Source organism: Eretmochelys imbricata, chromosome 10, assembly GCF_965152235.1.
Source record: "Eretmochelys imbricata isolate rEreImb1 chromosome 10, rEreImb1.hap1, whole genome shotgun sequence".
NCBI classification, from domain to species: Eukaryota; Metazoa; Chordata; order Testudines; family Cheloniidae; genus Eretmochelys; species Eretmochelys imbricata.
The window spans coordinates 29,952,958-29,965,579 of record NC_135581.1 but is presented as its reverse complement, the minus strand read 5'-3'; the positions used below and the strand labels follow the sequence as shown (position 1 = coordinate 29,965,579).

The window sequence follows — 12,622 nt, the reverse complement described above, 5'->3', positions numbered from 1 at the left end:
CCATGGACCTCATGCTGGCAGTTCCCCACAGGGTACTCTCACCTTTCCAGTGGTGGACAGACCCACGTCATGTCTGCGTAGGGGTTCCCTTCCTCCCCAGACTAGATGATCATCACTGACATATCCCTCATAGGCTGGGGAGCGCACATGGATGATCACATGACACAGGGAATGTGGACTCCTTGGGAATCCAGGATGCACATCAACATCCTGGAACTCCGAGCTGTAAAGAAAGCATGTTAAGCCTTTCTCCTGTTCATCCATTCCTATCAGGTTCTTATCATGTCAGACAACACCATCACTTTTTTCTACATCAACAAACGAGGGCATCAGATCAACCATTTTATGCACAGAAGCAGTCCATCTCTGGAGTTGGTGCATCACCCACCAGATCCTCTTTTCCGCAGCCTGTCTCCCAGGGACACCGAAAGTGATTGCGAACTTGCTCAGCATGCATTTTGCAATTGACCACAAGTGGGAACTCCATGGCTCAGTAGTTCACACCTTCAGCAGCTGATGGGGGATGCCAACCAGAGACCTTTTCACCTCCCACCTAAACAGCAAATGCAACAAGTACTGCTCCAGGGGATGTCTCAGCCACCACTCTTGGGTGATGCTCTCATACTCTCTGGGTCAGACCAAATTAACTACAGTATGCCTTCCCTCCTCTACTGCTCCTACCTTGAGTACTCCACAAGATCAGGCGAGACAGAGCAACTGTCATTCTGATCGCCCCCTACTGGCCCAGACAGTTCTGGTTTCCCAACCTCCTTCGTCTGTCAACCCGTCCACCAATTCCCATCCCCACCTTCTCCAGTCTGCTGACACAGTACAACAGTGAGATCAGACATCCCAATTCACAGGTGCTCCACCTCATAGCTTGATATTTGGATGGGCATCTGCTCTAGAACTGACTGCTTCCTCAGCTGTGCAAGACATCCTCTCCAGCAACAGGAAAGAATTCGGTATTTATTGTTACTGAGCCAAGTGGAAACTCTTTGCCTCCTGGGACCAATAAAAGGGAATTTCACCAGTATCAGCGGGGATCCCCCTCCTCCTGGACTACCTCCTGTCTTTGAGGGCATCATGTCTTACCCTCAACTCTGAAAGTCCACCTAGTGGCGATTTAGTTCATTCCACCATCCCCCCGAGAAAGGGCACTCTATCTTTACTTACCTACTAGCTGTGAGGTTTTGGAATGGTCTCATCAGAACCTTCCCACCTGTCCAACCCATTGCTCCCCAATGGGACCTGAACCTAGTTCTATCTGTACTAATGAAAGTACCCTTTGAAGCATTGGCTTCATGCTCTATGTCAAGAGTGGACAAACTACAGCCTGCGGGCCGCATCCGGCCCATCAGATGTTTTAATCCAGCCCTCGAGCTACCACCAGTGAGCGGTGTCGGGGGCTTGCCCCACTCCACGCATACCATGACTCCGCACGGCTCCTAGAAGCAGCGACATGTCCCCCCTCCGGCTCCTACGCGTAGGGGCAGCCAGGGGCTCTGCACACTCCCCCCACCCCAAGCATTGCCTTGGCAGCTCCCATTGGCCAGGAACCACATCCAGTGGGAGCTGCAGGGGCAGCGTCTGCGGACGGGACATCACACAGAGCTGCCTGGCCATGCCTCCGCATAGGAGCCGGAGCAGGGACATGACGGTGCTTCCAGGAGCTGCAGGGGTGGTGCCTGTGGATGGGGCAGTGCGCAGAGCTCCCTGGCTGCACCTCTGCTGGAGGAGGGACATGTTACTGCTTCCGAGAACTGCTTGAGGTAAGTGCTGCCCGGAGCCTGCACCCATGACCTCTTCCTGCATCCCACCCCCTGCTCCAGCCCTGATCCCCCTTTGAACCCCTCAGTCCTAGAGCACCCTCCTGCACCCCAGACCCCTCATCCCCAGCCCCACCCCAGAGCCTGCACCCCCAGCTGGAGCCCTCACCCCCTTCCACACCCCAACCCCCAATTAAGTGAGCATTCGTGGCCCGCCATACAATTTCCATCCCCAGATGTGGCCCTCAGACCAAAAAGTTTGCACACCCCTGCTCTATGTCCCTCTCCGTGAAAGTTGCCTTCCTTGATGCCATCACTTCTGCGAGAAGGGTCGGTGAACTCGGAGCCATGATGGCAGACCCCCTTTCCCAATTTTCCATAAAGATAGAGTGTCCCTGTGCCTGCATCCAAAATTCTTGCCAAAGGTAATCTCCCACTTTCACATCAATCCATTTACTTAGGCTTTGTCTACACTACAGACCTTACAGCAGCACAGCTGTACCACTGCATCTGTGCTGCTGTAAGGTCTCCCATGTAGCCGCTCTGTGTCTGCTCTCCCGCTGGCATAATTAAACCATCCCCAATTGAGTGGCAGTAGCTATGTCAGCAGGAGAGCGTCTCCCACCGACATAGCGCTGTCCCCATTGCTGCTTTTGTCAGTGAAACTTATGTTTGTTGTGGGATGTTTTTTCACACCCCTTTGACCGACAAAAGTTTTATTGACAAGAGTACTAGTGTAGACAAAGCTTTACCTTATTTCTTCCTGAAGCCCCACCCATCTATAGAGGAATGACGACTCCACTCCCTAGACATCCAACGGGCCTTAGCCTTCTACCTGCAGAGGACAAGACCCATCAGGAAGCTCCCCAGACTGTTTGTTCCAGTAGCAGAAAGCAGGCAGTCTCTACCCAGAGAATCTCCAAGTGAATTTAGGTTGCATTACACTTTGCTACCAACTCTCTGATCTACCTCCCCACACTGGGGTGTGGGCTTATTCCACAAGAGCCCAGGCTTCAATCCTGGCCTCCCTCCAGGACAGGCCGCTCTGGGACCTATGTAGAGTAGCCACATGGAGTTCTGTGCACACCTGCAACGCACTATGCCTTAGTACAGGACTCGGCAGTAGATGCCTCCTTCGGCGCAGCAGTCCTTCACATGACCATTCCATCTTCATCCTTACACCCTCCTCTGGCTTAGGTACTGCTTGTTAATCATCCTCGGTGGAATACAGTAGGGACCATCACTCCAAGAAGAAGAAGAGGAGGTGCTTACCTGTAACTGGAGGTTCTTTAATATATGTGGTCCATAGCTGTATTCCACTTCCCGCCCTCCTTCCCCTCTGTTACGGATCTGTTTGGTTTGCTGTGGAGAAGGAACTGGAGATGCAGTGAAACCATGAGGTGAGCCAGGACGCATGCGCAGACTAGTGGACACTACTTTCAAATTCTCTGACTCCGGGCGCATGGTGCTCATGTGCAAACCCTCCGTGGAATACAGCTAGGGACCACACATTCCGAAGAACCTTCAGTTACAGGAAAGTAACCTCCTCTTATCTGACTGTAGCACCCAAAGGCTTCAATCAAGGCCCATCGTACTATGTGCTGTAAAAACACATGCCGGCTACATTGTGCAGACCCAAGTCCTAGAATAACTAGGTGTGACTCAATCCAGAAGACCCTCATATAGTGGACACTAGAGGCCAAATCATCCCTCCCTTCCTGCAGTAGTGAACGCTGACCCTGTGGAACCAGTGCAGTTCTGCTGTGGAAAGGGGGACAGGATCTGGGGAATCCACACAGGAAGTCCACACCCTGAGCACCATGGAGTTTCCTTCTTGCAGGCTCTCTGCATCCACCACAGTGGAATGCTGGGATGCCATGGGTGGGGAAGAACCGGGCTGGTGGATCTACCCACTGCTGTCCCCCATGGAGGAGAAACAAGGGAGTTGTGAAGGACCCTGCAGCACTGACTGTAGCTGTATCTTTGTGCTGTTCCACACGCCAGTCAGAGGGAATTCTTACCTCTCCACCTCCTGTGGTTTTCCACAAGATGCAGCCCAGATACTCGGGCTGTGACCTGGTTCTGGAATTTTGCCATTTGACTGTGACTTACAATCTAGTCCATCGTGTTAGGAATTATTTTAACCTTACCTTTTGATAACTGACTAGTCATTTTTCTCATCACATGTCATATATCAACTGGAAAACCAATTTTGTTCCCGCAACACTTTTCCGTAGGTCTGCTCTAGACTCATGCCTAAAATGTTTTTCTCCGTTTCATTTGCTCTTCCTCCCCTGTCATGGCATGTAGTAATCTGACATTCTAAATGTACATTGAAATGGCAATGTGATACAATGGTACACTGGCCAGCCCTGGGGGAGCTGTCTTTGACTCAGCATACCTGCTACGGGGCTGACCAAAGTCCATTGAAGTCAATGGAAATCATTCCATTTGAGGAAACAGTAAAATGAAAGGAAGAGCAGATTCTATATCCGTTGTGTGGGGAGAGTGGAAATTAGACTTCTATAGGGTGACAGAACTACAGAGCTATAGCAGTAGATAGTGGCTTATATAGACATTGATGCTGGATATTGGAGTATATAAGTACTGATTTGACTCTGCCTCCTCCTTCCTGCTTGCTACTTGGACTGGCTTATCCCTCTTCTTGAATGGGTTGGGCCCTGGCTTCTTTTTTGTGATGCCTGGTGCCTTCAGCCAAGGTGACTCTTTGCAGTGCCTGAGGCATGAGGGGTGCTGTCCCTGGGGAAAACTGAATAATGTTACCACTGCTGGCAAGGAGCATAAAACCTAGTACGCAAGACACAAAGTACATCAGCACGAAGCCCAGCAAAGAAATGATGCTCCCAACAATAATAGCATAACAAAGGGGGACTTTATTGGGAGCAGGAATATAGGATCTGGAAAGCAAAGGCTTAGGGTTAACTAATAAGTACTAACACATCAACAAATTGTCCAGTGTCCTCCCTGGCACCTTCCCAGGTATATGAGATGCTGGGGATGAGTCTGGAGACAGGTGCAGCAGTGCTGTGAACGCTGGCTGGCTTAAGCAAAACAAAGGATTCTCTTACAATGTCTTTGCCCCTCTCCTGGCTCCCTGGTCTGGAGTCCTGCGGAGTTCCTGGCCGGCTCTCGTGAGTCAGGCTCCCTGAGCTGTTCTGCTTCTTGCTCAGCTCCCAAAGCTCAAAACTGAAACTAAACTAGTTTCTTTGTCTCTCACTGACTCAGGCTGTCCCCTGACGCCGAGGGGCTGAGCAGCACCGACGTGTCACTGGCCCAGCAAAATGCTTGTCCAGATCACACCATGCAAAAGCCTCCCTTCAGGCCTCAGCAGGAGTTTCTAGTCCATTCCGTCCCCACCCGTGACTCCAAGCATGTTTGAAATGGAATCAGAGGGCTCTGGACGCCATGACTTTTACAGTCCCTAGGGTAATTAGTACCCCCTAGAGGCTGCGTCCAGAGTTCCAGGAGCTGGTGAACTCCAAGTGGGTGGGTTACACAAACATCGCTGAACTTGGAGGGACATACCAGCAGCCCAGAATGCCTTCCTCGTATATATTACTTACTGCTGTTCGGGGAATTCTCTTTCTGTGCACCTTGGCGGCCCCGCCCACGGGCGGGCATGCCTTCAAGAGCAGGACCAAGGCACAGAGTGTGAATAATGGGGAACAGGTGCTCTGAAGTACAGCCTGAAAAATTATTCTTTAAGAGTGGGTTTTTTAACCTTGCATCTGATACATTTTAGTGTCTGGATTAATTTACATAATGTCTGTATATTTGCATAGGGTACACGTTTTGCTTCTGTTGCAAAAGGCCTTGAGATATTAGCTTCAAGGGCAGTGAATAAACAGAAGCTGATTACTGTCATACTAAATCTGAGCCCCAGCAAAAACGCACGGGGTTTGTTCTCTGGAATTTGTCAGTCCTGTAAGTTTGAGATCTTCTCTCCCCACTCTCTTTTTCTCCCGCACAGAATGTTCACAGGGTCCTGAGCACACCCAGCCAGTTACCAGATGAGACAAGGTGGGGAAAGGCTTCTGAGAATTGTGAATGTGTGCATCAAATGATCTTGTTTTGACCTTTGTCTGGCTGATGTGTTTACAGGGTGTCAGTTGCTGCTGTTGCTTCTCATCTAGGTAACAAGGGTCTTGAGTAAATACAGTCACTTTGTGAATGAAACAGATGGGATAGGATGGTCTTGTGGCTAAACTACCAGGCTGGGACTCAGGAGATCTGGGTTCTGTTCCAAACTCTTTCTGAGTGACCTTGGTTAAGTTATTTAGGCCAAAGCTTGGTTGCCCAGGCTTAGGTACCTAAATAAGTGGCCTAATTTTCAGAGGTCTTGAGCAGATTAAGTCTGAGTTGCAGATCTTACCTCTGCAAAATTTGCCTAAGATTAGCCTGTGTTTGGTTTTGGGCCCATCTCCGTTTTTATCATCTGTAACTGAAATTGGGAGTTATGCTGGCTCTTATTCATCTTTGTCAATGGGAGTCTGGCAAACGAACTGAGGTGTATCGCTAACACTGAAAAGGTTACAGGGACATTGTTAAGGTTTGTAGCCCTACCCTACAAACTGAACGTATCTTTTTTTAATATCTGTTGGAAAAACCCGTATCATTCTTTGATGCATTGATTTGGTGCGTTGATTTCCAAAACAAATAAATCAGAAATTTGCTTTTTTTATTGTTTAAAAAAAATCAGCATTCCCATGCTAATGAGCAACCTCATAATAATACACCAGTATTTATGCATGACAGGGGGATGGTAAAGTTCAATTTTAGATAAATCCAAGCCATCTATACATACAAAATGATGGGCTCTAAATTACCTGTTACCACTCAGGGAAGAGATCGTGGAGTCATTCTGGCTAGTTCTCTGAAAACATTTGCTCAATGTGCAGCAGTTGTCAAAAGGTACATCTACACGGCAGTTAAAAACTCGCAGCTGGCCCATGCCAGCTGACTTGGGCTCCCGGGGCTCAGTCTAAGGGTCTGTTCAGTTGAGGTGTAGATGTCTCGGCTTGGGCTGGAGCCAGGCTCTAGGACGGGGTGGGCAAACTTTTTAGCCCTAGGGCCACATCAGGGTGAGAAACTGCATGGAGGGCTGGGTAGGGAAGGCTGTGCTTCCCCAAATAGCCTAGCCCCCGCCTAACTCAGCTGGCACAGGCCAGACGCAGATGTCTAATTATAGTGTAGACATACCCAAAAAGGCTAACAGAATGTTAGGAACCATTGGGAAAGGGATAGATAATAAAACCGAGAATATCATAATGCCATTTTATAAATCCATGGCACAGCCACACCTTTAATCCAGAGGGAATTCTGCCCCCCAAAATTTAAAATTTTGCACACAATATTTTAAAATTCTCCAAAATTCTGCAAATTTTATTTGTCAGTAAATAAATGTGGCTCCAGCATGGCAGTGGGGAGCACAGGTCACTGGCTGCATTGAGGTGGGAGATCACCCTGAAGCCCCCACATCCCCTGATACAGGGACTTGGCAGTGAGGCTGCACCTGACCCTGACAAAGTGCAAGAGCTGGGCCTGCCCCAGAAACACCCCAGGGCCCTGCCCCTCTGCACCAGGGGCACCAGGTGTCGGTGAGCAGGCTCAGCTCAGCAGGATCCAAGTGTGGAGGGGCTTAGTGTGGGAGGATTCAGGTGGGGGGTGAGAGGTTTCTGTGTGGGGCAATCTGGATGCAGGTGGCTCAGTGGGAGATCTGGATGTATAGAGGCTTGTTGGGGGGTTCTGGGTGCAGGGGCAATGGGACTCTGCAGGGGATCCGAGTAAAGGTGGTTGGGGCACGGGGTGGGGGGTTTGTGGGAGAAGATGGGGCTCGATGGGCAGGGCTGGGTGTGTGGGGTTCAGTGGGGGATCTGGGTGCTGGGGGAGTGGTGCTTGATGGGGTTGCGGCCCAGGTGCAGCTGGTTGGGGAACAGTGGGGCAGGGTCTGGGTGTGGGGTGCTCATCGGAGGGGTCCAGGTGTAGGGGGGTGGGGCTTGTCAGGGTGAGGGTTTGATGGACCTGCTTAATGGGGGAGCCCCAGCTGCAGCCAAGGGGATGCCGACATCCCCTTTCCCCCCATGATTCCCCTATCCCCTTTTCTTCTCCATCCCCCTCCCCTCACTCCCACATTCTCCTCCCCCTGCCCTATTCCACCTCTCCTTCTTTCCCTGCTGCCTCTTCCCTCATTTCCCCACCACGAGCAGTCACTGTTGCACAGAATAAAAAATAGGAAAGCTCCCAGCACACAGAAGGGGAGCACGATTGGTACTTGGACCTAGGAGGCGGCATCAGCAGAGCCGAGACAGCCTCCTTCAGCTGGGCAGCTCTGCTCTTGCAGAATGAGGGGGAGGCAATGGCATGTAACCCCATGTGTCCCAGGTCACCCCCACCTCCATTCTCTCCCCCCTCCCATGTGACTTCCCTTTCCTTCCCTGCCGTTTTCTGCAGGGAAACATAGGAAATTTGCGGGGGGGTTCTGCGGGTGCGCAGTCATGCAGAATCCCCTCAGGAGCAACAGCTTGAATACTGCGTGAAGTTCTGGTCGTCCCATCTCAAAAAAAGATCTATTAGAATTGGAAAAGGTGCTGAGAAGGGCAACAAAATGATGGGGTATGGACCAGTTTCCATGTGAGGAGAAATTAAAATGACTGGCACTGTTCAGCTTGAAATAGAGAGATGGAGAGGGGATATGATACAAGCCTATAAAATCATGGATGGCACAGAGAAAGTGAACAGGGAAGTGTCATTTACCTCTTCACATAACACGAGAACAAGGGGTCACCCAATGAAATTAATAGGCAGCAAGCTTAAAACAAGCAGAAAGAAGTACTTCTTCACACAATGCACAGTCAGCCTGTGGAACTCATTGCCAGGGGATGTTGTGAAGGACAAAAGTGTAACGAGGTTCAAAAAAGAAATGAATAAGTTCATGGAGGATAGGTAGCATCAACGACAACTAGCCAAGATGGTTAGGTATGCAACCCCATGCTCTGGATGGCCCTAAACCTCTCACTGCCAGAAGCCAGGACTAGATGACGGGGTGGAACTCTCGCTAATTGCCCCTTTCAGTTCATTTCCTCTGAAGCATCTGGCACTGGCCACTGTTGGAAGCCAGAACACTGAGCTAGATGGACCATTGATCTGACCCAGTATGGCTGTTTTTATGTTTCCAAGGTGGTGGTTTCTAATACTCTTTGAGAATATTGTTTAAAACTCTTTGACAGTGTCCTTGCATTAATGAATTACATCACCACAACACCAATATGTCTAAAAGAGAGAAACTCTTGTGTTGCTGGCAGAATGAGATGAAACACACAGTACGTTGTAATTTGCAGCGGGGGAGGGGGGTTCTCTCATGAGTTGCTAGTCAGACCTTTTGCTGTGCTGCTCATTTTATTCTGGCAAGATTGACTTTTGTTTTTAAGAGTCAACAGTCGGACAGAGGAGGATAAAACAGAAGCAAACTTGGATGCGTCTCTTCCATCTCCAGATCTCCTGGACCTATTGATATCCGAAGCTAAAGAATTGTTGGAGCCCATTCTCGCTAACACCACAAAGGATGGTAAGTTTTGTATAACCCTTCTCAGTAATGAGGCAGCTTTAGAGGCCCAAATTCAGAGGAGAGTCTGAAGCTAAGAAAGTCTAGACGCAGTGTACTTCTTGTTGGGATAACTTACACTTTCACCCCATACTTGTTAAACCAGTTTAGATTCCCTTAAGCTTATTTAGATTCACACCTGCTTACTGATACATAATTAATTTACACCCCACTCTCCGTATGGATCATCTCTGAATTTGACCTACAGTTTTGGAGGGGAGGGAGTCTAGGACACGTCAGATTGGTGTAACTCCTACCGAGGGACCAGGAAAAAGGAGTTTAGCAGGAAAAGCAGCTAACAGAAAGGGTGAAAGGCGTCCTTGGCATGAAGTTCTATCAGCTTAGACCCCCCCTGCTTCTGGGTAAGTGGGTGTAAATCAGGCTAAGGGATTCTAACTCATTGTGTGGGAGTCGAAGTCAGCTGTCTTACCTGCAATTCTGAATGTAGCCAATGGGCCCTAAACATTTCCAGTGAGAAGGGGAGGTATATCCTTTATGCAGGTACTATGCTCCCGGTGCTGGTTGCATTGTACATTGCTGTTAAGGAACAAATAATGGTGTTTTCTGACCCTTTGTTAATTGGTGGCTGTGTTCCTGTGTCTGCAGTATTGCCATACAACTGGGACGAGTGCCTGACTGGGGAGGGAAGCCTAAACTACAAGGAGTAAGTGTCAGGTCTGCCTGGGCCTCTAATTTCTGCTTAGTTCTGGCGGAAGTATTTGCAAACATCTCAGCCTTCTGAAGATCACTGTCCACGTACAGTTGTGGTAGATTTTAACTGGAAAGATCTCAACAAAGATTAAAAAGCTTCTTTTGAAAACATGGCTAAAATTGAACACTGCTCATTTTGTATCCCTTTATCGTTTTCATCCAGACAAGTGGCAACACCTCGTACGCCTTCCTGAAATACAACGTAACAGGCTCACTCGCTCACACTCTGAAACGTAGATCTGCTTCATCCAAATCTCATCTCCTGATCTCGTTCAGTCTGAAACACTAGATCAGCTTAATTACAATCCGTTACAGTCTGTGCAGTAGTCAGCCTCCTGGATTTTATATCATATGTCTTCAGTATATTCCATATAAAAGTTAAGTTCTAGGGAGCCAGTGGGCAGCATAGCAATGCCAAGTCACTAGGCAAGGGTGCTCATCTAGGACTGGCTGTTGAAAGTACGAGCAGAGAACTCATGCATTAGAACAGGAATAGGTAGACATCAGGGGGTTCCATGGACTGGCACAGATGTGGCAATAAAGAAAACACAGAGACATCAGAGGTGAGAGGGGACATATTCCTTCTTCCGTACTATAGAGACCCAGCCTTCAGAGAATGCTGATGTCAGGGAAGTGAGTTCCTTCCGAGGCAAGCCATTCGTCCTGCAAGGGAGTTCCAGCAGGGAGCAGGGCAAATTCTCTCGCCAGTTCCTGTTGTGTTTTTTATAGCCTGCCTTTGTTCGGGCCAGGTAGGGTTTTCTGGCTCCAGGACTTGTCTGATCGACATTTTCCTCGGCGACTGTATGGTTCTTCAGTATGAATAGAGCCCTGCTGAGGGTCTGAATATTACTTGCTCCAAGCACTACATATATAAACACACACATTTAATTCTGATGCACTCCAGCTATCACTCAGCAGAGTACAATCAGCATGGGTTGTATTTAGGTACCGATTCTACACCCGTCAGTGGGAATACTCTCATGCTTTAAAGTTAAACATATGCTTATGTGCTTTGCTGAATTAGGGCCTTATTTTTGAGACCTTAATAATGTATACTTCATTGTCTCAGGCTAAACCTTTAGCTGGCCATCTCAACGGCACCCTAAAAATCTCCAAGCACCTCTGTTTAGTGTGTGCAAAACAGATGCACTGGCAAATTTTACAGGGCAATTAAGTAGTCCTACAGAACGTGTGACCTTTATATTTTTCATAAACCATCCCTTCCTTTAACACAGAATCCTGTTTTTATACTAAGTTGCCATGGGCGTTCTTCTCCCACACCTTTGTAAAATTTGATTTCTATTTCCAGCCATCTTCATCAGGAAACCACATGGCCCCCTCCTCCGACCCATAGCAAGAGTGATGAGCCACAGCCCTCGAGCCCAACCAAGGAACTGCCTGAGAAGACTACATAAATCTCCTGAGATGCACTCCTATGCATAACCGTGTATATTCATAACACAGATGCTCTGCTGGGAGACAGGATGCAGAATGGATGGTTCAGTTTCCAGGCAGAGCAGAAGATCCATGAGTTTTCTGCTGAGACACTGATTCTTCTGAGTAGCCACCTAAGACTTAAGCAGCAAACCCACCCGCATGGCTACCTCTGAATTATTATACAAGGCTGTTCTCTCTTGGTTCTGTCTTTATAGACAGCCGGAAACTTATCACTGAGGGGATGTGAATGCATGGACCCCACAGGCAGGCAGCCTTTAGAGCTGGCATTCTATAAAGTAAGAGGAGCATGGACTAACCAGAGAAGGACACGTGTCCTGAAAGGATTCCTTTTGGGATTTCATATGGGAAAAACCAAAGTAAACTTAGTGGACTGTAGTGAAACCAACATACTCTGTAGTGTCTATAGCTGTCTTGGGATACAGATCATGTGTTTTTTGTAAAGCTTATCCCAGCTGCAATGCTTGAAGTGGAAAGAAGAAGCCCGGAGGTAGCCGACAGTGTTAATAATGTGGTACCTGTGAGCTCTGCTGAGCACAGAAAGGACACAATGGAACTATAGGGGTGTGGGGTAACACTTGGAAACTAGACCCATGTGGTTCGAGGTTTTATGTGGTTAGCAATGAACATGATAGAGATCTGATATGAAAGCACAGCCTGGCAAATAAAATGAAAACACTGCTTAGAGGGTGTTTTGATTTCTGAGCTGGTGAGGTTTGGAATTGGTTGGTTTGAGTCTCTGGGATGCGTTTAACCTACTTGGGCCAGCTACTTCTTAGCCTCAGTTTTTCCCTTATGTATGACAGATGTTGGCAACTAGTAGCAAGTTGAACTGAGATATCACATTATAAATGGGCATGTTCTAGCTTTTTACCCAGGAACTTTTAAGCATAGCTTCAAATTTCCTCTTTGGGACTTAAAACCACACAGGTCCCACACAATTGTCAAAGGAAGGCATGTGCATAATAATAATACCCTGTTGTGACGGGTTCAGTCACAGAGACCCCCCTTGGGACTCTCACCTGATGTGCTGAAACTACCTCTGAGCCCGTTTTCCCTGCCAACT

The 12,622-nt window shown here is 48.5% G+C and overlaps 1 protein-coding gene across 1 annotated transcript in view; it reads left to right on the top strand.

Annotated features, from left to right (window-relative positions):
- The window catches only part of LOC144271431 (syntaxin-binding protein 4-like), a gene marked incomplete at its 5' end in the record, with an annotated part of 59,932 nt that extends 47,728 nt beyond the window's left edge, over positions 1-12,204 (top strand). Inside the window, 4 exons of the mRNA XM_077828783.1 lie at positions 5,761-5,810; positions 9,218-9,354; positions 9,997-10,054; positions 11,411-12,204. Of these exons, the coding sequence (XP_077684909.1) occupies positions 5,761-5,810; positions 9,218-9,354; positions 9,997-10,054; positions 11,411-11,516 (351 nt within the window). The remainder of the gene's footprint in view (positions 1-5,760; positions 5,811-9,217; positions 9,355-9,996; positions 10,055-11,410) is intronic.
- Between the last annotated feature and the right edge of the window lie 418 nt (positions 12,205-12,622).